The sequence below is a fragment of the Python bivittatus genome, unplaced genomic scaffold (genome assembly GCF_059951505.1).
Source record: "Python bivittatus isolate LINGU-HERP-01145 unplaced genomic scaffold, Pbiv_v1 ctg000330_np1212, whole genome shotgun sequence".
In the NCBI taxonomy this organism is placed as follows: domain Eukaryota; kingdom Metazoa; phylum Chordata; class Lepidosauria; order Squamata; family Pythonidae; genus Python; species Python bivittatus.
This window is the reverse complement of record NW_028277058.1, coordinates 53,559,757-53,586,841: the sequence shown is the minus strand read 5'-3', so window position 1 is coordinate 53,586,841 and position 27,085 is coordinate 53,559,757. Positions and strand designations below refer to the sequence as shown.

Genomic DNA, 27,085 nt, shown 5'->3' with positions numbered 1-27,085 from the left:
AACTCATATTTTATCAACAATTGTGAATGTACATCACAGTTAATGAAACAACATACTGTAGCTTCTGCTCTGTTCCATCTAATAAGCTAGCAGTGCCATTCAAGGTATTCCCATTGTCTTCTAACCACCATCTTAGTTAAAGCTAATGGACATCTTGCATTCATTGTATTTAGTTGTTATATTTTAAACGAATATAGCACTTTAACATTTGTTGCTTTAAATATACTTTAACATAGTTCAGGAGTAAAAAATTATTTCTTCATTTATGTATTAAATTTAATGCCTGCAAAATTTAAAGTTCACAGAAAATGGCTTTTCTGCAACATCTGCTAACAATTATGTGGTTAGAGATGAAAAAATGTCCAGGCTTTAAAACCCAATTGGAAGATATATGAAACCAGCAGCAATATTTAAAAAAAATACCTACAGCTTGCCAGCAATTTAGGCAAGGCACCTTCACGTTGAGAGCCAGTTTCAAAACTGTTTCTCAACGTGAAGGTGCCTTGCCTAAATTGTTGCCAAGCTCTGGGCGTTTAAAAAACAAAACGTTACATTATTCACTGTATTTTTCCACTGGTTTCTTGTGTTTTATCCTTTGGTACTGTATGTACTCATGGATAAGCCAAGAATTTTACGTGCTGAAATGCACCCCAAAAATCGGATTCAGCTTCTCTGGAAGTATATATGGTAATACTTTAAAAAAGTACCCATATTTACCATATATACTTGCATATAAGCCCACTGCAGATAAGCAGACCCTCAAATTTTTAACCCAAATACTGTGAAAAATGTGGGTTGGCTTATCCACGGGTGGTGCATTTTTCACGGTATTTGAGTTAAAAATTTGAGGGTTGTCTTATCCGCAGGTGGGCTTATTACATGAGCATACATGGTATATTAGGAACATGTAGAAGTTTGTAGGTGGAAAAGTGAAAATAAAGCTTGGGGTTAATTCCAGGACAAGATTTCTATTGTGGTGTAGAAGACAAAGGCAGCAAATTTTATAAAACTCATAAGACTTTCTTGTACAGCAGAGGTGGGAAACCTGTGGTCCTCCATATGTTGCTAAATCAGAATTTCCTGCAGCTGCAACCAGTTTGGTTGAGGCCAAAGGATACTGGGAATTCTAAAGTGGCTGGTCCCAAAGCCCATAAACATTATCAATTATATTTGCAGGCAAATACCTGACTGAATAATTGGGCTATATACTCACCCCATAATGCTATGCATATCTGAAGGACATAACATTGTAAAAAGAAGAAGAAAAAAAAAGGAATAGAAAAACAGCCTTTTAAAAGAAGGACCCAAAAGGAATAACTGTGGGAGATTAAAAAATCTCTTTTTAAACTATCAATGCAGAGGTTCCTGTTAAAAAAATCCACTTCTTTTTGAGTTTTATTCCAAACTGAGGGAAGATGAAAATAAAATAATGAAGTAAGATCTATTCTTACTTGCAACTATAACAAAAAGTTATAGGAACAACAAAATAGTTATAGGAATACTGTAACAAAAATTTAAATACTCTATCTTGAAACATATCAGATCAATTTTAAAAGTCAAAGTTTTCTGTAGCAATTCTCATCTTGTTTCTTTTTCATGAAAGTACAAATCAACTAAGTTTTTCTGATGTGGAATTTCTGAAGAATTGCAAGAAACCAATCCCAACTCAGTTCCACCCACAATCATAAGGGAGGGAGGGGGAAAAGACTCATGCCACGACACAGATCCTCTCTCAGCTAGGCTAACAGGAGCAAATGGAGATCAGGTTCCACCAGTCTATGCAATGAACTAAATGCTTCTTTCCGATGCTAACCTGGAAATATTACTTTTCCTTCAACCTACTTGAAGAAATGTTTCCCACAATTCAAAAGTTATCCTGCCAATTAAAGGCTTAATGCATTCACATGGATTGTGCATCTAGAGGAACCATAATTGATTTGGAGTCAGATGGTGCCTAATTTAAATTGAAATAAATAATCAAAATAATTCAACCACTGGTAAAATGACAGCAAAGTATCACATAGCTTTGTCAGCTGACCACTGAAGGTACTGAATAGCTAATTCAGGTCCAAGATATGGTCAAGTGACATGGTTCAATACAGATGGTCCTCGATTTACAACCACAATTGGGACTGGAATTTCCATCACTAAGTGATGTGGTTGTAAAATGAGACATCACATGACCACATCACTTGGCAACCAGAATCCCAGCAATTCCCTTTGCTATCATTAAGCGAATTTCACCAGTCGTTAGCTGAGGACCCACCCCAATCCAGGCCATTCTGGGTTTGGTCCCTCCCAGCCCCAAGCCTCAGTAAGGTAAGAGACTGCCTCCAACAACTCCCACCTGTAACTTCAGGCATGGGTCATAAGTCCCTTTGTTCAGTGCTGTCGTAACTTTGAATGGTCACTAAATGAATAGTCATACGTTGAGGACTACCTTACAGGAGAATTTCTGTATAAAAACAGTGGTGAACCAGGACTGATTTCCAAATCTGAATGCTTTCCTTATGTCAGGAAAGAAAGAAGAGGCCAGCTTCACTGGGCTCCAATATGAGGTTCTTTTACAACAAAAGACTGTTTTAGTTTTTCCAGATTGCAAAGTCACCTTTCCTAATTTTGCTGTACTTTATATGAACACATTATTGTATAATGATCAGAATAACTACTCTGGATACCACCTTCAAAAATCTTTCTGATTAAGAGCAAAGGGAGCTTAATGCAACTAGCATTGTAAGGCATTCATTGTAACATTCCCTCTCCATTTCATTCTTTAATTACAACTATTGCCATATCGCATCAACATGATGAGATTTAAATTCTGATGAACTAATGAAAATGATTCCCACTTGGTTACACTTCAGTTGTAGGCTATGCATTTATGCTTGGCCTACTCAATAGTATGCTGTTGCAGTAGCACTATCCTATTGTCATGACAGATGGCAAAATGAATGTTGCCACTTTTATTCATGAATAACAGTGAAGATGCATGACTACAAAGATTTAAAATGCAGCTGTTTTTCAAACAGAGAGGAAGAATCTAGAGCTAGAACTTATTGACAAGCATCAGAAGACTAGGCTATGAATTAGCAGCTCAAATCTCTATAAAATATTTCCCAGAAGTCACAAGAAAGTATTTCACTACCTCACCTTGGGCACTCCTATAACCTCTACCACAGCATTTATGTAAGACAAAATGTCACTATTCTGACCCTATTTCTACTAAGGCTACTTTCCATTGCTTTTATCTGTCTTCTAGCTCTGCCTTTCAACCCTGTTCCTATCTAACACTATTCTTTTCCTCACAATGGGCAACTTCTGGAAAATCAAGGACTACACTTTGCAGTTTTGGTGGGTAAAGGGCTGGAGTAGGTGAAATGGTAATGTAAAATGGGAGTTTTAATATCAGAAATGTGGGCCAGTATTCTGAGACTTTGCTTTTCAAACTGCCTTGGACTTTTATAGGATTACAATATAGCTTCCATGGGTTTCCCTTCTGAAAATGGTGGGAAACCATGCTCCTAATTTTCAACAACCACACTATTGAACTTGCAGTGGGTTTCAAAGGCTTTAAAAAAAAAAAGGCAGGGGTCACAGGTTGCCCATCCCTGTTTTTATATGCCTTAGTTTCTGTCAAGTAATATCAGTGATGCCTGGGCTAAAACTTGTCAAGAGACTCAGAGAACAGGATCCTCTTTGCAAACTAAAGTTCTTAAGAAAGGGATTGACTTGCCCCTGCCCTTATGTAGCATTTTTGAAACCCATCACAAGGCCAGGCACAAATGGAAGCTATTTTGAATTTCGCCTTTCAACTCCAAGCTATCAAGAATCACTGTTTGTTAGGCAATTTAATTTCCAGCCTCCCTGCTGCTGAAGAGCCATACACCCTGAACCTCAATTATCCCCATTGACAGATGTTGTCTTTCCCTTTGTCTATAGATGGCAGGGGTTCCTACTCCTCAGCAGATGTAGATCTCTGACAGCGTTAGTATGGGAGGAAGCCTCAAAAGTCATCACTCTCACTTGATATATCTGATTACATTTTCTGGATATGGGATGGGCAAGCAAGCAAGCAAGATTGCTGAACCATATTTATGTGCTAAATCTAAAATATGTTTTTTCTAATAAGGACAGCATTATTTTAGGAACTCAAAGGGATTTTTTTTTTAATATCCCATGCTTTACATTCATGAAGACTCATATATAGAATGCTGATTTATGACAGTATGAGATATATGATTATGTGCCATCAAATTGATGTCAGCTCTTAATGACCATATAGATTTTCTCTAGGATGATCTGTTCCCAACTTGTACTTTCAGGTGCACCCACTGTCACTGTAATTGAGTCCATCCACCTTGCTACTAGTCGTCCTCTTCTCTTTCGTACCAACATTCCTAGTATTACTTCTACAGAAAGCTGGGCCTTCACATGTCCTATGTATGATAATTTGACTCTGGTCATTTATGCATCAAGTGGCAACTTTGCATTGATTTGTTTGATGACCCCTTTCTTTGTTTTCTTGGCTGTCCATGGTGTCTTCTCCAACATCAAAGTTCAAAGGGATCAATATTCTTTCAATCCTGCTTCTTCAAAGTCCAACTTTCACTCCATCAAGTGTTGCAGGGAAACCATTGCCTACATGATTCCGATCTTTGTATGTATAGACACATCCCAGCATTTGCATATTTTTTCCAAAGCCTTCATTGCTACTCTACTGACTGCTAGTCAGCAGTGTTTTCTTGGCTGCTGGCTCTTTTACTTTTGACAGTTGAACCTAAAAGGCAGCAACTATCCATCACTTCAGTGTCTTCATTGTCAGTTCTAAGACTGGTTGCTGTCCTTAGCTTGGTCTTCTATATATTTAATTTTGGGACTTCTGGGAGAGGTATGGCGAACTGAAGACGGCTCTGCAAAAGTAAAGCCAACAACTGCGGCAAAGACCAAAGAACTGGTGAGTAGACTGGTTCCTTGGAACCTCTCTGGATAAGGAGAGGATGGGAGATCACCCACATGTGCTCCCAATGGTTGGTCCCCATGAGGAGACCACAGGACAGTGGTTTTCCATGGGTTTGAGCACTGGGAGACAACGGCATTAACCATCTAGCTCGCAACTGCAGCAGAGCCTTTTAAAGGACACTAAATTCGCAAACCTTACTTTCTAATTGCTTTTGGAAATTGCCTATTAACCATCTTAAAGATCTTAGAGACCTCTGGAATGACAAACTTGAAAAGTTTTCATCAGGTGATTTATTTTCAACTCTGAACAAAAGAAAAATTAGTTACAAGCTTAAGAACTTAAAGATGGCTTCTGGGGGAGGAACGGCAGACTAAAGACATCTCCATGAAAACGGAGCTGACGACTGCAGGGAAGAATGAAGAGCCGGTGAGTAGATGGCTCTTCAGAACCTCGCTGGACAAGGAGAAGATTGGAGATCACCTACATGTGTTCTGGATGGCTGCTCCTCATGAGAAGGCTGCAGGACAGCAGTGTCCTGTGGGTTTGAGCACTGGGAGATGACAGGAATAGCCATCTTGCTCGCAACTTCAGTCAGCACCTTTTATAGGACACTAAGTTTGCTAACTTCTGAAAGTTTGCTAATCACTTTCAGAAATTGCTCATTAACGACTTCTAAGCTATTAGAGACCTTTGGAACAACAAGTTTGAAAATACCGGGTGCGTTTGCTGTCAATACTGAACAAAAGAAAATTTTAATCATAAGCCTAAGAATTTAAAGAATCTGAAATAAACAGTAAAAAGCTAGTAAGATTTTCATCTTAGAAAGTTATAAATGGACTAAGGGTCCAGATAAATTTGGAATATTGAAGCTTTTACAATAAACTTTTGGAATTAATTATAAGAAGAAACAGCTTCTTGTGGGAAATTGATCATGTTTTGGTTTTTGCAAGACATAACAAAGATAAGTAATTTCATGATTTTAAAAATTGGACACCAGAGGGAGCTAAAGATTTTAGGTAGAGGGGAAAAAAATGCAACCCTACAAAATGATGCAAAACGTTATGACAATCAAAATACTGAAGGAGACTTTTGAAGAATGGAGTCAGAAAATATTAGAAAACATCAACAATGTCAGTAATAATGTCAGCTTCTATGGATAGACTACGTCCAAAAGAAGTTATTGAAGAAATGGCAAATGTAGAACAGATTTTATCTGACACGACAGAGATGGTATTGAAAGTGGATTTACAACTGACAGGCCAGGGGAATGACTTAGAAAAGGATGTTTCACTGGATCTACAAAAGAAACTGGCTCATGTTTTAAAATTCAAAATTATAAATTGACAAACAAAGATAGTGACATGGACAATTTTTTCCTATTGGATTTACAAAAGAGACTTGTTAAAGTCTTGAAGAACTCTGTGTGATGGGTCAAAGAAGAAATGAAGAGAAATCGAATGCTAAAACAATATTTGAATGAATTAAAGATTACGACTGTTAGGAGTAAAAGGAAGGAATATAAAGATGGTTTATTTGATCAAGGTTAAAATAAGACTTTTTGTTTTGTAATGTTCAACCCTTTATGGACTTTTTGCTGACACCAGGATTGAAAAGTGGATGTTTTATGGATTTGCTTATAGATAAGGGATGGGATATGGGATTAAGAGATATCTGTTTAACCTTTTTAAGGGATGAAGAGTTATTAAATTTGTTTATGCTTGTGATGAAGGTTGAAAATCTCTTTATATATTTATTTTCTTTTTCTTTACTTCACTCTTTTTTCTTTTCCTGCACTTTTTATTCTTTCTTTCCATTCTCTAAGTTTAGTTTGTATTAGTTTTTACTAGTGTATTAAAATTCTTAATGAAATTATATGCAATGCAATGCAATGCAATGCAATGCAGTCCTTGACTTACAATCATTCATTTAGTGACCGTTCAAAGTTATGATGGTGCTGAAAAAAGTGACTTACAACCTGTCCTCACACTTCTGACTGTCATAGTATCCCCACGGTCATGTGATTATGATTCGGGCACTTGGCAATCATCATGCATTTATGATGGTTGCAGCATCCTGTGGTCATGCCGTAGCCATTTGTGACCTTCTGAGCTGGCTTCCAATAAGCAAAGTTGGAAGCTGGCAGGAAAGGTTGCAAGTCTTAGTAATGTGATGTGTCACTTAACGACCGTGATTAACTTAATGACCATGGCAAAAAAAGGTCATAGAATCAGGTGCAGTCACATGATACCTCACTTATTGACTGCACCACTTAATGATGAATTTTCTGGTCCCTATTATGGTTTTAAGTTAAGGACTACCTGTATAATTTTGGTCCCAGTTTTTCACTATGCTCCTGGACTTTTATTACTAGAGCTTTCAGATCATTTGCACTTTCAACCATCATAATAGTGTTATTTGCATAGGACAGGTAATTGATGTTTCTTCCTCCATTTTTAAAATCACGCAAATCTTCTAATTCAGCTCCCTTCTATATTCTGCAAATAAGTTGAATAAATAAGGGGAGAGTATATAGCCTTGTCTCTGTGATGGACTGGAATGGAGGAAGGGGGGGTGAAAACTGTGCTCTCGTCTCCAGAGCAACGCTCTGGAGATAAGCGGAGAAAGCTGGCGCATCCCTAAACATTCCAGAAGATAGTAGAGACTTGTCCCTGGGAACTACTGGTCAGTCTGAGAAGATTCTGTAAATAAGCGCTAGCTAATAAACCTTGCTGACTGAACCTGCATGGTCTCCAGGAGTTCCTTGGGCTAGGCCTGACAGTCTCACTCCTTTGCCGACCTGGAACCAGTCTGCTTCGCCATGTTCTCTCCATTCTGGGGCTTCCTGATCTGTATATAGGTTTCACATGAGGACAATGAGATATTCTAAGATTCCTGTTTTTATAAGCACATTCGATTGCTTGACATAATCAACACAATCCTTTCTATCGTCAATGAAGCACATACTGACTTCCTTTTTTGTATTCTTTGTCTTCCTCAATTATCCAGCATGCATCAGCAATAATGTCTCATGTTCCTTGGTCTTTTTGAAGCCAACTTGAACATCTGGTATCTCTCTTTCCATGCAGGGCTCTAATTTGCATTGGGTGATTAGTATTATTTTCCTAGCATGTGAAATTAAGGATATTGTACCAACATGAGATATCATCATCATCCCCAAGTGAGGCACTACCTTGATGTGGTTGTGGGGCTTTTGTGCTCCAAGGAGGATGAGAGCTATGCCAGAGGTTCAGCCATACTGGACAGGTCTCATCAGAGGAGCCAGACGAAGAATGTCTCTCCCATAAACAATATGGTGAGATGTAATTTACAGAAACCCACACCGGATCATCATCACCTGGGTCAACAAGGACCACGCTAGGTGTTCTAGTTCCTGGACATCTCGTAACAAGTGGGCTACAGGACACAGGACTGCTGGCTGATCAACCAGGGCCAGCAACTGCAGAAGTACTAGAAGAAAAGTTGTTTTCAAATACACAAAACACCTGCCACACAACATCCCAGACTTAACAATTGTTGATAAGACAGACAAAAAAGTCTGGATAGTGGACACTGCAATACCTGGAGACAGCAGAATAGAAGAGAAAGAACTGGAGAAAATCACAAAATATAAAGACCTGCAAATAGAAGTAGAACGACTATGGCAAAAGAAAGCAAAGATAGTACCAATAATTATAGGCGCCTTGGGTGCAATTCCAAAATGTCTGGCGCACCACTTGAAGACCACGAGCCTTGACAAAATCACCATCAGTCAATTGCAAAAGGCAGCTTTACTTGGAACAGCTTCCATCCTGCGACGATACTTTTAACACCATCAAACAACAACAACAACTTCTGCCTATCCTTGGGAAGGTCCTTGGGAAGGTGGATAAAAATGCCAAACCCATCTAAACATCTGGCTAACTGTGCAACCAACAATAATAATAATAATTTAATTTGTACACCGCCCAACTCCCAAAGAATAAAAGATAACAATAACACTTTTTTAGCCATGTAAGCCAATGTGTTTTTACTAAAAGCAGCAACTTGCAATACAATATATAAAAATAAACAGCCATACAAACTGACTCCTTCCAAAAGTGTGTCTTTAAAAGACTTAAAATACCTCACTTGTTTGTATCAAACTATCATATCAGAACAAATATCTCCCTAATGCAGCCCAGAAAAGATGCATGTGCTGACAGGAAAGCACTTGTGCTAATAAACTTGTGTGCTTAATAAAAGTATTAATAATTCTCATGTGGACATTTTCAGCCATGAAAGTGACTCTCTAATGTCATTAGATTATAATTACTCCATCTGTATGGAGGGCACACATTATAAATCAGAAGCATACACATTCCTGCTCCAGGGATATTGTAGTCTAAAATTCAGTAAAGGGAAAACAACAGCTGAAAGTGAAGAAAATGTTACTGGGATAACAGCAAAAGAACATTTAATTGTTTCAGTTACACATTAGATTTTTGTACAGAACACTGAAGCTGTTAAATTGCTTTAAATATGCAGTGTGGCTTAAATAGCAAGCTGGGCCACTTTTACACTAGCTCTATTGATAAGTACTCACTCCAACCTGACACTGATGTGTTGTTCTTGATTCTTCAAAATAATTGAATTATGCAAGGTATGGTAGAGAAGCCTCAAGCTATATCAGAAAGTGCTAATATTCTTGCCAGGATATTCTGTTCAAGGTTCTCTGAGGTTGATCTTTTCTCTCCAAATCTGACTCCTTACCATTCTTAGTTACTACCACTTCCTTTGGCTGGATGTTTTAGTATGCTGCTTCTCTCTGCAGCTTAGAAAAATCCAGAAGCACAGTATAGAGTTTTCATGCTTTGGAGGGTGAGAAATTTGATAATGAAATAAGAACAAAGGTAAAGGAGGCTTTCAATATTTAGCAATACGCACGATAATTTACACAAATTAATGGAAGAAGATGGACTGCTTATTCTGTAGGACAAGGATAGGCAACCTCTTTTGGCTTAGGGACCGCAGTTTGTTTTGTGCCCTGTCTAGGAGTAGGCAGAATGAAAATGTTCACCCATCTTTTTATGTCTGAGGACTGAGTGTGTGCATACATGCATGTGTGCGCCCATGTTGAAGAGCGAAATGACTTTTGGCTTTGACCACACTTAACAGAAAAACACTGTCAATTTGGAAGGCAAAGTTTCTTAAAGGGCTGCAATTAATGTCTCAAGCAAAAATTACAGCTGAAAAAGAAATAGTAATAACAAATGAGTGAGGAAAACCAACCAGGAACTGGATAATTTGTTCCTTTTCTTTGACCTTCTCCTTTGTTTTTTTAAAATGAACCTTGAACTTCAGACTAGCAATTTAACAGATAAAACCTCTTCAGACATCTTCTACCATATGGATAAATAGCTCAAAAATTTAGCACAGCGAACGATAGCAAAATCTGCTGAGTGGTTCTGCTCCATCTCAGAAAGTGGTGCCAGAGGGCTTTTTTCCTACCTCAAGGCCTCAGCAGTCAGCTGCATCGAGGCCATTTTCACACCCTCTTTAATAAGAACTACTATATTGGCCACTAACCGGGGTCATGATTATAGGTTTTTAGAAAACCATTAAAAGATTATCTGTTCTCTGTGACTTTTTAAAATAAGAAAGGAGTCCATTTAGCCACCCTGCTTAAGGCTGTGCAGTGCTTTGGATCTGAAGGCAGAAAGGTGCTTCCGGGGAGGCCTGCCTGCAGCTCCTTAAACCAAATACATCTATTCCCAGGAACTGAACTGCTTCATAGTTCTAATGTTTGTTTATTGGCTTTTAATAATGAAGTTATTTATTATTAAAAACCAGCATGAATAATACATTGTTATTATTCATGCTGGATTTTACACATAGGCACACACACACATATATACATACATACATACACGCACATACTGTAACTTAATTTTTATTAGCACTTCACTTGAGAGTTTTTCCCATGGAAAGCAATACATAACATTTTATAAAAAACAATAAACAGACCTGTGGACCTTAAAATGCTGTTTAAATTTTGTTAACTTCTAAACTGAGATGGATTGTCTTACAACTTCTACATAATTGTGCCTCTGTGTCATGTAAGGTTTACTAGCTCAATAATTTTGTACTAATAAATAATGTATATTGAACACAATAACTTACTCTGCCCAGAGGACTCATTGGATGTGCAGTGTAATCTGATGTCAAATTATAGTGCACAGCTTCAGATGCCATGTTTAATGGCCGCTCTTTCTTTTCTTCTGAAGTCATAGTTGCTGCAGTCCTGAAAACAGAATATTCAATTACATCAGAACCTGTCAGGTATTCAAGAGTCCCGGTAAAACACCTTTAATTGTCTTTAATAAGAGTCTGGATATGTTACTTGTCCAGATTCCCAGCAAATGTTGATGCAAAATAGCAATGGCTATGTAAAACATGTCTCCCTGGAAAATCCTAGAGTAGGTCCTCAACAGGTAATGCATATCTGCAAACTTCTCAGGCCTATGGGTGCTGAAAAATAACAAAGGGGCTGGCAATAATGCGTAAGTTTGGTGTGCCCAGTTTTATGAATAACCAGCTTATATGAACTGAATGACTAACCACTGTAGTAAATTGCTGAAAATCTGGTTGTTCTCCCAGGCCTTGGGCTAAGATGGCTGGTTGAGCCCCTTTGGTTTTTTGGTTTAGGCATTTTTTAGTTTTTCGTATTATGGGTTAGTTTTCTTCTTGTCTCTGATATATGTTATTTTTTAAAAAAAATTACCTCATGGTAAGCCGCTCAGAGTTGTTGCAGAGCTGGGAGGTCTTGAAATTTGAACATCAAATTATTAAATTAATACCGTTATAAACACATGTTTAGAAAACCTATGGAAATGAAACTAATTAACCTTAAGGAATCACATGTGCCCAACTCTGTGATGAATTGGATGAGGTGTCCATTCTTTATGGAGTCTTTGGAAGGCAGATCTGTACACCTCTACACCTCAAGCAGCAAAAACTCATCTTTGATGTCATAGCCACATTTTGAGGGTGGGGGAGTATAATTTAACCACGCTTCTCCTTTTCAAGATCTGATCTTGTTCAATGTTAGTAAATTATAATTATCAAATAAGGGGATTCAGGAAGTCCCAGGAAGTTGAGAAGGAAATTCAAGGAAACCCAATGTGTATAGCAAGAAAGCAGAGGTAAATCAAGCAAGGGGAGTAACATCAGAAGAACCAACTGATCTAGGAACAGGGTAGACTGCGGAGGCTGAAAACTCCAAGACTAAGAACTACAATGTGAAGAAAACTGCAGTCTAAGATGGATGGATGGATTGGTGATTACTTGGACATACCGAGATATCAACAAAATGGACACAGAAAATAGAGGAAGAAAGGAAGGCTGACGTATGATATGGGACAATTGTACTCTTTTAATTTCACAAGATGCAAAACATCTCAATGCCCTTTTAATTACCTAATAAAATAACTAAGTTGGAACATCAAAAACTTTGTGCTGGAACTTGGGTTTTTCACCCACTAAGGCATACCAGAACTAAATAAATGTTGCCCTTTATGTTGCCCCCACAGTGCAGCCTATTTCAAGAACATGGCCATAACTGGTTTACTTGCTCTATAAGAACATACTGCAAAATGTACCAATATGCTCAAAGAGCAGAAAATGCAGTAGAAAACAGTAGAAAACAGTATAATTTGATAGTTGTTTCTGTATTGTATCTTTGATTTTTAGATTTATCAGAAAAGTGTTCTTTTTGGCCAAAAAATAGTCAAATGTAAAGCAAGAATTTAGTAGAAATAAAAGCCTTAGGCCAAGTACAAAATACACATTGCATGCAATTTTTGAAACAATGAACTACTTCTAACCTGTGAATATATGCATGTGATTGGATTATGAAGTAAAGATGGGGAGCAAAGATATCCCCACTCCTATTTTTGCTACAAGATCAAATTATAATGCAATTTTAAATGTAGACAGATCTACAAAGGACATATTGACTGCAATCAGATAATAAATAGCCAGTTGCCCAGTCAATTGATCACATATGAATAATTAACTGATCATCAATTGAACAGCAAAAGTAAATAGCTATTAAAACTTGCATTCACCTTTTAATGTCACCTTTTCCCAGCCATTAACTTCCCCAACACTTATCTTTTAATGGGTTGGCTTATTCTAAAATATTTTTACCATTATTACAAACCACTTTGGGATTTTTAAAGTAATAGTACAGTAATACTTAACAACTACTGTATATTATGTAACAACTATATAATAACAACTATATAAATATTCTCTGAGCAAAATAACAATTTGCTTTTGAATTTTGACCATATAAATATAAACACACACACACATATGTACTTACTGTTCATTCACAACAAATATGCAATTGTCCTGTGATGGCTGTCCTGTGACTGGATGCTTGCAGGTCACTTTTCGTTCATTGTGACTGTGGAGGGACAAATACAGGAATATCTAAGCATGCAATCCTTTTCCACGCACAACTAGAAAATTCAGAGGCATCAGAAGCAGTGAAATTTAATTATGTTAGTCTTAATTAGTACATACATGCAGCTTCTCATACTGTTATAACTAATGATTCCTAAGGCAGCTTTTTTTAAAAAAGAAAAGAAAAGAAAAAGGCTATCAGCCTTCTTTAGAGCTTAGCAAGGAACATTTGTGCTAACTTTTTTCTCTCTGGCCACATTAAGCCTGGAGATAAGATGAGAAGCGTTTGTGGTTCTTGTTTTTAATACAATGAACTAAGGCTTTAACCCAGCGTTTCTCAACCTTGGCAACCTTAAGATGGGTGGACTTCAACTCCCAGAATTCCCCAGCCAGCATGCTGGCTGGGGAATCCTGGGAGTTGCAGTCCACCCATTTAAAGTTGCCAAGGTTGAGAAACGCCGCTTTAACCTGTGGCTGAACAGAATCACTGGCATATTCTATGCAACTAAAGCACATTCTAATGAACTACACTCTGAGCAACTTGCACAGAAACAACGGGGATCTTGAAATGGCATGAACATTCTATTTATATTCTGGTTTGTCACCAATTTAAGAGAGTGCAATTCCTCACTGCATGTTTATACAGATTGGACATTAGCAGTCCTCCTCCTTCTGACAACATTCTCTCCCAAAGTTAAGTTAGTCCACTCTGTTATTTTGAAAAGCCATCAAAATGTGCCCATGCCAGAGTGTCTTGGGAGAAGAATTGTTTTGAGTGGTGAGTCCTCCTGTTTTTGTTTTTGTTTTTTTGGTGTATCTGGCGGTTCCTTGGGTGCTGAAATTACTGTAATTATTATACTGTTCATTGATTTTTTAAAAAATTTCTTAGGAACGTAAGCTGCTTAGATTCCTTTTGGCCTGGAGTGGCATATAAGCAGCAGTAAATAAACAACTATACATGTATATAATCTTCAGAAGACAAAGGAGAAAACTTTCATACCATATAGCTCATGTAAGTCTGACTATATTGGGCAAAGAAGATCAACTGTAGTTATGAGAATGTAAGAGCCCCAATTGAATTTATGGCATACAAGACACGCTATACATTTGTCTATCTTTCAGCTAGCAACAGAGGGAGAGTATCTATATGTGAATTTAAGAAGCCGACAAATTATTTTGCTTATTTCAGCTTAAGATTAACATTACATTATCTGTGAAATTTCCTTGTTTGCAGCTGCTGCCTTAAAATTGAAAGGAATAGTTGTGATTGTTCCTTTAATCATTAATTGTTTATCATTTTACTACTTGTTTAAAATGTATAATTTATTGAGAATTTTACAGAAAGTAAAAGATAAATCTAAAGAAAAAAAGGAAAAAAGAAAAAAACTGCAAGAAAAGAAAAAAAAAGTTATGAAATGGAATGACTTCCGACCTCTCTTCAAGAGATAATTACAATTGTATAATCCCTCCTCCCTCTTAGTTATTATACAAATTCCTTCAGCCCCTCACTTAATCCACATCTTTTTAAATCTTCGAACCCATAAATCATACCATTTTTTCTTCTTTCAGGAAAAAGTCCAAATAAGGTTACCAGTCTTTCAGAAAAGTTTTTGTTTTTTTCTCTGACCAAACATTCCTTTAATCATTAATTAATTGTTTATCATTTTACTACTTTTTACAGTATTTTGTCCTTCTGCTAAGTGCTAAATGCCACAAAGTAAATATTGTATTTGGTCCCATTTTCCTTATGCTTGCTGTTCCGTTTCCTTAAAACTTCCCAAAGCTTGCAAACTATTGGGGGGGGGGGGGGACATGAAAAGGCAAAGCTTCAGTGATGCAACAACCATCAATATACTTTCTGCCAAAAGAAGAATATACTGATAACTGGTGGTGAACTTCATATAGGGAACAGTAGTATCTGATAACACTTAAAACAAAAAACTCACACACTCACATACATCCAAGCATATTTTTAGGGAGGGAAAGAGACGCCCAAGGAAACTAAAGTAATCTTTCATGGTTGATGTGAACATATATTTTAAATATTAAACTTTGCCTTGTACTTTACAGCATTATGAGTAGCAGAAGTATAAATACACCTTAGTTCTCCACTACAAGAGGTTCCCCTGTGTTTTAATTTTTATTGTTTACTCCAAGCTGCCTGAAATGATTTAATAATCCCTCCTGTTTTCAGAGGCCTATTGTGAACTTGTAAAGCTTTTGCACCATGGGATAATGTCACCCTGGCTAAAGGGTGGAACGACAGTTGCCTAGGGCTGGACACGATGCAGCCCATCAGAGAAAGCAACCTGTACTTTGCCATCACTGCCCATAACTAGTCTGGGAGTTTGTTGAAGCACGACTTCTGCATAAACATGCATATGGATGGGTACGCCTAGGGTTTGGTCCAAATCCAAGACTCGACAAAGATTTGCACATGAAATCAGACTGGTTTGCATATTAGGGAAGCCAGTATTAACGAAGTGCATTCTGGACCTGAGAAGCTTAATTGGTGCCTCCAATGAATGAAAAAAACGACTGCACAACTACTGAGGCTATTGTTTCACTGATTAGCAATTACCACTCCTCATTTAGTTTGAATGCATTTATGTTATGTCAACTCTGCAACTCTATCTCCTGGATGGTATTAATGTAAAGATTTCCCTGAAGCTTCCTAGGAAAAATAATACCGCAAAAGCTCTGCTAGGCAAATTCTTTGACTGCTGTACTGCAATCTGATTCTCTGATCCCTTGCACAGCACATAATTCTAGAAGGTTCTCTTGCAGGTTAATTAAATCTACCTGTCTGGAATTTAAAACCAGTTTTAATTGCCCTCTCTTGGATAGTAAACATTTATTCTCTTGTTTCTTTATATCCTTTTAATTATGTGAAAGCTGTCAGTATGTAACCTGCTTAGTGTTTCTTCTCTGAGCAAAATAGATTTGATTTAACAAACTCATGTTATCTTTATCATGCAGAATTAAAAAGCCCCAGAGACAGATGAAGGCAGAGGTATATTTTATTTTTTTAATGTCACCATAATGGTGTTTGGCAGCAGACAGCCTAAAAACTAAGAGCCAGAAATTCAGAATCCTCCATGGTATTTCATTGACATGCAGGGCCATTCTTTCTTAAATCAATATGTAAGCAGCACTCTCCATCAACTCACGCCCAGGGACATGAAGTCTTCAGAAGTGGGCACAGCTGGCTGAGACATATCTTCACCAGAAATCAACTGACAGCTTGCATCGTAAATCCTCTTAACAGCAAGTTTTTTAGTTATGAGGCCGAGGACTCAATATTACATTTTACACAAGAGACTGGAATCCAAAATTTCTGCAGCTACATCAAATCAAATCAAATCTTTTTTATGGTCATAGACCAGCGTATCTGCATCCACATATGTAGCTATCAAATTGGTGTCTATTTGGTAGAAAAACATAAACCTAGTTTTTGAACATACACAGACACTGTGCCATCTCTGATGGAATTTTCTGGGGTGTTTTGAGAAGGTGAACATGTCGTGCTCTGTACCCGTCAAGCTTCTAATGCAATCTTCTCACAGATCCAGAGTATACAGGTGTGATTGCAGTGGGCAGTGTGTTTTGGAACCTCACTCTGTATACCATGACCATGACCTTCATTTATCAGTGAGTATGTTAAAGTGGGACCTCCCTAGTCCCTTGATTTTTTCCCCTATGGATTCTTGGTTTAATGGATGCTCTCAGAATGGTATATACAGTCTATAGTTCCCTTAAGCTCTCAGAGCAGGAAGATAGAAATGTTATGTATGTCATACTCCCCCAAGGAGGAAACCAATCACACGGTGCCTCCTGATGGTCAGTGTAACTGAAAAATGCCACATGGGATATATACTTTGTTCAATACCTGGTTTACTAATCACTTATTTGATACCACAAAGATGTCTATCTGTTATTTTTCTGCAATATCTTAGAAATATCCATTTTCATTCTCAAGAGTCAGAGAATTTCATACCATCTCCCAAGGTCAGTGAAATGCCTTTATTATAAAATTAGGGGAAATTCCAAAGGACTTCATAGGGGAATGCAGCAGATGGAGATCTGCTAGGCACACCAAAAAGTTAATCTGGTTCAGCATCAACTGCCAATTACTCCAGAAAGCCCATAAGCAGGAGATATTGTTGCCTCCCACCGTGTAGTATTTGGTGGCACACCATGTTGACCATGGAGGTTTTATATGGCCAATTTGTCCAATCCCCTTTGAAAGCTACTGTTGCTAGAGGCCACTACCATAACTTTGTCACAGCAACTTCCACAAATGATACTGTATGCTCCGTGGAAATAAATGCAAAGTCTCTATCAAGCTTGAGTTCTTGGTAACAATATACTTGTTCTGGTATGCTTCTTAACTTCCCATTACAGTCTATAATCCTGATACTCCCTAGTGGTCTCCCATTTACCAGGCCCAGCTGTTTGGCTTCCCAGGTGAGGAAAAGTTGTTCCGGTTCTGCAACTACTAAAACACAATATTGATAGTTACTCTGAATTTACTGCCAGCCTAACATCACTAAAAATTCAAAGCTGTTCCTTTATTCACAGCCTGCCTCATGTATGCAGCCCAACATTGGTTCTACTTCTTGATCAGTGTGATTGATTATTAAATATTTTCCTATTTGCTTTTTTCTACTTATTCCTAACTCAAAGCTTAAAGGATTTTGCATTATCAAGTTTGTTCTTCATTAAACAAACAGGGTAACACTGGAAAGCCATTGTATTTATCCTGCAATATTGTTTACATTTTATATTTTCCTACCAAATTATACAGCATCCAAATAGCACCTTAAACCAATGAAAATAAAAGCATTGATTTCACTGTGTTTACAGAAATTTCATTTATTAAGAAGCAGGCAAATATAGGTTTCCTACATTTACAAATGGCTTGTAAACAAGTACATGTGTGTGTGAGAAAGAGAGAGGGAGAGATGAATATTTTTTTTGCTATTTTTCTGTCCTAATTCTTCTTTTGCAATGAGATACATGAAAATTACTAAATACTATAGGAAAAATATAATAAACATATTTATATCTATATGAAATCTGCAGCTGTACAAGTTTAATATTCCGCATGAAACATCACTTCAGAATTTTTCATATATCTGAACATATGAAGTTTTTCTCAATTACATCTGTTTGAAAATGTAATATGGAAAAGGCTTTTCTGAAACACAGATGACTATCAGGCTCCATAATCAGAATACTTCTTAGGTAATAAAAGAGCATTATAACAAACTTCAAAGCAATTGAATTCGCACACAAAGGTAGTGATTTTAGCTGCTAAACATCAGGATTTGAAATCCACATTAATAATCCCTCCTGCTCTTGCACAATTTGATATGCATGCTTATGATAACAATTCCTCTGTTTGATGGAGACATCTGAGAAATCTAATCTATGGAGGTAGTAATTCACCACTGATTTAGTTTGGGTTTATTTCTCTTACTCAAGGGACCAGCCTGTTTAGATGTTTAACATAAATTTAAACTCTGAAAGACAAAGTTTAGGTAGCTTAATCTTTAACAACAGTATTCTGTGGGCAAATCAGGAAATGGATTTAGCCTGCCTAAGAAATCCTAAATCATTTGCTGACATACAAACCCAAGTTCCTCAGACCTGAAACCTATACTCTAAATACACTGTGAATATTCAAAGCCCTCCATTTGGACTCAGCATAGGCATAAACTAACAATGGGCAAGGCCAAAGGTGCTGAATATAGGAGAAAAGACAATTACTTAGTAAAACCATTAGTAACACACAAAATGAGATTGTTACACATATTATTGTGCAGAGATTGCATACACAATATATGCAAAAACTGCTACTTTTAGCTAGATTCTAACAGGAAAGCACATAATAGTAACTAGATGGAAGCCAGCATCTCCCACTCTGTGGCTTATGGAAGGCTTCCATTATCAGGTTTTGGCACTGAAATATAATTCTGTCTGTCTGTCTGTCTGTCTGTCTATCTAATAATATAATAACATATATAAAATAGGACTTCATTTAGACAGATCAGGAAGCTGAAAGGAAAAATGATGTCTCCAAAAGAAACAACAAAAATGGGACACAAGGACTATATGCGTATGGATATCACATAATGGTTAATGATTTATAAAAAACACAAGATAAAAGACACTTCAGATTTCCAGCTCCCTCAAGATTTGCAGTTAGTCTATATCCAAGTAGCAATACAAGCTGTAAATTTGTTACTATCAACCAATTTTTAACACTTGGGGATATCTACATATACAAAACACATTAACTTGCTGGTTCCTTTTGATTTATGTCTATAGGCAAATTCTTTCCTTCCACAATGCAGTGGAGATCAGTAAGATCATGAAGTGACTGGCTTGAAGCACATAGGTTCAGGACAGTTTTAATATGTCAGACATTCTGCATGTTTTGAGAACTCCCAGCTAGTTGCAAAGTTAAACATGTCGGCCAACTTACATGATATTCTTGTGATTATATTTTAAATATTCAAAAATATATTCAGCAGATCTATATGAAAATGAGAAAAGTCTATCAACATCAATAACAATGCATAAGGTAGTATCTGAATAAGATGAATCTTAAAAATGTACATCTCAAAAAGTACCATTGTGTATACATTCAAAGGGATCTTAACATGTATTGAAAGATACATCACAATTTCTGAGGATACTATAGAAGTATATGGTTTTCAGTCCTTTTTAATCCATCAAAATATTTTCAAAGTAAGCAGAACAAATCCTTTCTGCAACATTTAGGCCATGTTCCCACAACCCACTAAACTCTATAATGAGATTAATAAAATGTAACTGCCATGTTCAGGTAACATGCTATGCCCAAACAAACAAAATATAGTAGGCTTATACCCAAGTCAGGAAGCCACAGCCCAGATGGGATATGGTGAAACAGAACGGCTCCAGGTCAGCAAAGAAGGGGACAAGGCTGTATACTCCTCCCTTATTTATTCAATCTATATGCTGAATATATATTGATGGAAGCTGAATTGGAAGATGATGAGTGTGATGATAAAAATGGCGGAAGAAACCTAAAAAAGAACTCTGCCCTATGCAAATGACACTATTACCACAGTTGAAAGTGCAAATGATTTGCAATCTCTACTAAAGAAAGTCATCGAGAACAGTGAAAAAATGGAACTAAGATTAAATGTAAAGAAGATCAAGCTCATGACAACAGGAACAGCAACCAGTGTTTGAACTGACAATGAAAACACTAAAGTGGTGGATAGCTTCTGCCTTTTAGGATCAACCATCAATATCAAAAGAACAAGCAGTCAAGAAATACACTGCAAAATTTTACTCAAAAGAGTAGCAATGAAGGCTTTGGAAAAGCTATTCAGAGGTCGTGAAGTGTCTATACCTACAAAGATCAGAATCATGCAGATAACGGTTTTCCCTGTGACATTGTATGGAACAAAAGTTGGACCTTGAAGAAACAGGATAGGAAGAGTATTGATGCTTTTGAACTTTGGTGTTGGAGAAGACTCTGAAGAATACCATATGTAGCCAAGAAAACAAACAAACGGATCCTCAAACAAATCGACCTGGAGTTCTCATTGGAGGCACAAATGACCAGACTCAAATTATCATACTTTGGACACATTATGTGAAGACCCAGCTCTCTGGAGAAGTCTACAATGATGAGAAAAATGGAAGGAAAGAGAAGAAGAGGACAACCAGCAGGAAGGGGGCAGACTCAATTACAGTGGTGATGGGCGCACTGTTAGAGTACCTAAAGGACCAAGTAGGATACAGACCACGATAGAAATAATTTATTTATGTGGTCACTAAGAGTCACCTACTTTATGGCACATAATAAATTTATTTATTTATTTATTTATTTATTTTATTAAATTTTTCAACTGCCCATCTCCCCCCAATGGGGGAACTCTGGGCGATTCACATCAGATATTAAAAACATAAAATATATAAATACATAAAACCTTAATTTAAAACATTACTAAAAAGAAGAAGGAGAGACCAAGAAGATGAAAAATCTGAGGCTGAAGGTAGAAGGCCTCTATGGGGCTAGCCATCCCCATGCTTGAGGTATTCCCACCCCACCCCAGGCCAGGTGGCAGAACCAGGTCTTCAAAGCCTTATGGAAGGCCAGGAGTGTGGGGGCTAATCGCACCTCCGGGGGCAGAATGTTCCAAAGAGCAGGGGCTACCACAGAGAAGGCCCGCCTTCTGGACCCCGCCAGTCGAAGTTCTTTCACTGTGGGGGTCCGAAGCATGCCCTCTCTGTGTGATCGGGTGGGATGGGTTGAAGTCATAGGGGAGAGGCAGTCCCTTAGATAACCTGGTCCCATGCCATATAGACTTTAAAGGCGATAACCAACACCTTGAATTGGACCCGGAAGCAAACTGGCACCCAATGCACCTCGCGGACCAGAGGCGTTACATGGGCCCTCCTTGGGGCTCCAACAATAGCCCGCGCGGCTGCATTCTGGACCAGCTGTAGCTTCCGGATACTCTTCAACGGAAGCCCCATGTACAGCGCATTGCAATAGTCTATCTGGGAGATAACAAGGACGTGAGTGACTGTTCGACGGGCATCCCGATCCAGGAAAGGGCGTAACTGATGCACAACCCAAAGTTGGGCAAAGGCCCCCCTTGCCACGGCTGCCACCTGCTCTTCAAGCAGGAGCCGTGAGTCTAGGAGGACCTCCAGATTATGCACTGGGTCTGTCTGGGGCAGTGCCACCCCATCCAGCACCAAAGATGACAAAATCCCGGATACAGAGGAGCCATTAACCCACAGCCACTCTGTCTTACCAGGGTTCAGCCGAAGCCTGTTGTTCCCCATCAAGACCCTTACAGCCTCCAGGCACCGCGAAAGGGTGACCACGGCATCACTTCACCAGGGATGGAGATGTATAGCTGTGTATCATCAGCATACTGGTGATACCTCACCCCATGATGACGGATGATCTCACCCAGCGGTTTCATGTAGGTGTTGAAAAGGAGCGGAGAGAGAACCGAACCCTGCGGCACCCCACAAAGGAGGGGCCGAGGATAGGACCTCTCGCTCCCTATCACCACCGATTGGGATTGGCCCCGGAGAAAGGAGGCAAACCAGCACAAGACCATGCCGCCCACCCCCAATTCCCTGAGTCGTCCCAACAGGATACCGTGGTCGACGGTATCAAAACCTGCTGAGAGATCAAGGAGAGCAAGGATGGTCGCACTTCCACCATCCTGCTCCCGCCAGAGGTCATCCATAAGTGTGACCAATGCCGTTTCCATTCCATATCCGGGCCTGAAACCTGACTGGAAGGGATCCAGATAATCCGTTTCCTCCAGAATCCTTTGGAGCTGTGATGCCACCACTTTCTCAACCACCTTCCCCAAAAAGGGGAGGTGGGAGACTGGACGAAAATTGTCCAGCACAGTAGGATCCAGGGAGGGTTTCTTGAGGAGGGGGTGCACCAATGCCTCCTTCCTGCAAGGATGTAGTAACCAGCGCCTGGATCCAACCACATGTCACCTCCAGAGCTGCTTTCACCAGCCAGGAGGGGCATAGGTTAAGATGGCAAGTGGTGGCCTTCACAGTCCCCAGGATCCTGTCCACTTCCTCAGGAGCAACAGGATCAAACCATTCCCAGATAACTGGGTAAGAAGAGTCCCTCGGTGTCTCCCCAGACCCTGCCCCACGCTCGGAGTCTAACTTGGAATGAATCCGAGCGACTTTGTCCTGCAGATGCTCTGAAAATTCCTCTGCACGGCCCTGCAAATGAACCCCCACATCCCCTTACCAAGGAGGGACCTAGTGATCCTAAACAGGGCCGCCGGGCGGCATTCTGCAGATGCGATAAGGGCGGAGAAGTAAAGGCGCTTCGCTGCTCTTATTGCCACAAGGTAGGCCTTGATAGCGGCTCTAACCTGTGTTCGGTCGGATTCAGTCTTTGTTTTCCTCCAGTGGCGCTCTAGACGTCTCTTAACCCTCTTCAGCACCCTCAACTCCTCCGTGAACCACGGGGAGTGTCGGGGCCGATGTGGCAAGAGAGGTCTCATAGGCGTGATCCTGTCCAAGGCCCCGGCCGCTTCCCTATTCCAGGCAGCAGCCAAGGCCTCCACTGGACTGTGCAGCAGATCCGTGGGAATATCCCCCAGCTCCTTCTGAAACCCTGACGGGTCCATCAGGCGCCAAGGGCGGACCAATCGCATGGGTCTGGCCTCCCTGCAGAGGGGGGTGGTATAGGAGAAACTCAGGGTCACCAGGACATGATCTGACCATGACAACAGGGAAAGCTGTAGATCTCCCCTCAGATCACAGTTAATCAGAAGAACACATGGCTTTTACAATCTAGATACCTGGCAGGATAGCATATGGCAAACATGACACTACTGATCCATTTGGCCTTTCAGAACGATTACTCTCCTCATCTGCTACTAAACAAAGCAATAGCATTACTAGATTTTATAATTATGGTTTATAATTTCTACTTTGGTGTTCGGCAGGCTAGCAGGGTAGAAAACGTTTCCATTTATACTCCTAACAAGATTTTTTTCTGGCTGGCAGGCACATAGTTGCTATTATCCCAAATTCGAATACTGTCATACGTTCTTAGGATGAGACCGTGGGATAATCAATGTAAGCTTGTAAGAGGGAACAAATGGCTTATACAAATCATTTCACTTACTGCTGAAATCTATCCACCCACTGGAAGGAGTATGAAGTAATTCCTTTGCACTAGGTAGAACACAATGAACAGGAAAAAAGAATGAAAGTATGAGTGACCCTAATTTAAATGACAACAGGAGGGACATAAACTACCACTTATAAACCACAGGTTGATTTCAGAGTACTTAAGCAGTGCATAATAATTCTAAAAAATTATTGAACAAATTTAATTACTTTGTTTTCTAGTTATTTTCCTACTGACTTCCATCAAAATACAAGGATAGCTACCCATTTTTGGGGACAATAAAATCTTTTCACAAAAAATGATTTCAGAAATGTTGAGAAGCTTTGGAAAAATAATAGCTTGGTGGGCCATTTTATGATATCTGTTTTCTCACATATAAAAAGACCAGAGTTTATATGAGTATAGTAAAGACAGATTACACATTTCATTAGGTAAAACTAATTTTAGTTCCTTTCCTATTTTTATGGCTGGGAAAGTCATGACTTAAGAATTTTCATTGTCTCTCTCACAGGCTAAGTAGCACTGAAGATATAAAATATATTGCAGACAATATAATGCAATCAATCAGTGTGAAATAAAAGCAGTCTAATTTTCCACATTTTGTGTAGGAAGATTAAATGCATTGTTATGTCCCTTTAATATATGTTTGCTAGAAACAACAGTTTGTTAATTACTTGAAAATATGCTAACATTAAACTAATCCAGGTTGTATTTTCTCAGCTTAAGTGAAAATCTATACTATTTTATTCACCTATAAGAAGTATTTTTAAAAAGATGTAGATATATTTTAGAGAAAAAGCACTATTACCCTCTAGCTCTGGAGTTAGCTTCCTCTAGAGGTTCTACAAAGTGTTTCTTTTCAGGATGTATTTCAAGGGTAATACAAGGCCATTTTAATAGGATAATCATTTACAGCCCTGAGGCTAAGAAAGGGTTTATGTGTACATTTTATAACTAAAAACTTGTAAGTGAAAAGGATTGTTACATACCAAGTATTGTAGACAGATTAAGAATGCTACCTGACAAGTATTTGCCTGTTCGAGAATTAAATTAGAGAAAATGAGCTCTCTAATTTAAGTGATGCAGAAGCCAGCCAGTGGAAGTACATTTAATTGCACATTTATATGTGGAGTAATCTACAACAATAATAATGGTATCTCCCCTGCCAGGTATTTCTTTTCATACCTTTTTTTTTCTCATATAGCTTTGTAAAACAAATGCTGGTGGGAAAAACTAACTCATTGTTATTCTGGAAGACACCATCTAACACCTTATAGTTAATTCATATACTGAAATAGATTTTAACATACTGAAACAGATCCACTTAATCAACCAGATTTTTCCCCATTCTTAACAAAATACTTCGTGTCTGAATGCATCCATGCAAATAGTTTACGTAAAACTGTATGCTACAAATCTTGAGAATTTCCAATTAATTCTGCATTGCTGAGGTTAATCAATCAATTAAAAGGCACTGTACAGCTTATCACCAACACATAATGTTCTACATAGCAACAGAGGCACTGTCTAGAGCTAAACTTCAAAGAGAAATACGTGTATCATCCATATGACAGATCTTATGTTAGCCTCCAACATGACAAAATACAAATGTAATGAAAATTTAATGCTCTGTGAGAGTGCATGCAGATCAGTGAATTTCAAAATGTCAACCTAACATTTTAAAGCTTTTTTTAAATTATTTCCAATGCTTTGGATGTTATTATAAACTGATACCAATTGAGTTTTATACTCCAGCAACACTCCCACATTTTTATTAAGATATTTAACAGACCCCATGTCATTCTTTCTCTCAGTTTTTCTCTCAGCCCATGAGCCAGGAATTATGACTGTTAGCAACCATTTTGTTCTACTGGGTATATTATTTTATCCCTCCTTCTTTACTCTATTTGGGGATGCAAGGAACAGAACATGGAATAGATTTTAGCTAGTCAAGTATTCACATGGCTAGTTGACTTTGTAGGGAAATGTATTATAACGAAGGGTAAGAAGGTCAATGGGTGCAATCAGAAAATCCATAAAAATAATGAGAGACAAAAAGGACTATTAACATGACTGGACTCTACTGAAATCAACAGATTTTGGGTGGAGGGAAATGAGACAGAAGCAACTGTGCATGCCTTTTCCTTTCCTTGAGAAGAGAGGGGAGGAGTGTGCAGCAGAAGTGGTAGTTAAGCCTATTCCTAGTTATCTGATTTTCTAGGAAGCAATACTAAAACAAACGAAAGCAATAAACTCAAATGGCTACCTATTTCAGACTTTGGGATTCTGATTATGGTCATATGAATGTATTCACTTTGGAAAACTGGCACAGTTCCTCCCAAAACTCCAACAGGATCAGAAAATCTATCTAATGAGCAAAGTTTTTGCCTGGCTGGGGAGTTAAGCCAACATTTTTTTACAGAAATTATTTGTATTGCATTAATTCAAGAAGTCGTTCTTGGCTTTGACGATTTCATAGATATCGTACAGTATTTTAATTAATAAATATAGCCTACTCAATTTTGTGTGGCAGCAGCATTATATTGTCTTATTGCTTCAAGTGTTTAATAATTTGTGGTTCCTTCACTGTAACCTATTTCCAAACTTCAGAAAGCTATTTGTGACTGCTTGTACAGATTATCTTCTGAAAACGAATGAGAATTAGTACAGGGGGGAACCACTGAAACAGTCTGCTGTTAGGTAGCCACCTACTGTCTCAGCATGGGAGGGTATGTACAGCAGGTCCTCTGAAGATAATCTTAGGGTTAGTGTGAGTAGGAATACACAGAAAGAGGTCTTCTTTCAGCTTCTGTGGTCCCAAGCTGTGAAGGGTTTTACAGGAGAAACCCAGCAACTTCAACTGGGACTGTAAACAAACTGGGAATCAGCGAAGTTCATAAATAACTGCCATGATGTGTTCATATCCCCTAGTTTCATAGTGTTTCGTAGTAACTGAAATTTCTGCACTATCTTCAAGG

General features: G+C 38.4%; 1 protein-coding gene across 11 annotated transcripts in view; it reads right to left on the bottom strand.

The window, feature by feature from the left end:
- The window catches only part of PLEKHA5 (pleckstrin homology domain containing A5), a 211,283-nt gene that overhangs the window by 87,786 nt on the left and 96,412 nt on the right, over nt 1–27,085 (bottom strand). For all 11 annotated transcript variants that reach the window (XM_088141331.1, XM_088141330.1, XM_088141320.1 and 8 more), the window contains exons 4-5: nt 13,326–13,409; nt 11,120–11,240 (exon numbers count right to left, since the gene is read on the bottom strand). In XM_088141331.1, the coding sequence (XP_087997457.1) occupies nt 11,120–11,240; nt 13,326–13,409 (205 nt within the window). The remainder of the gene's footprint in view (nt 1–11,119; nt 11,241–13,325; nt 13,410–27,085) is intronic.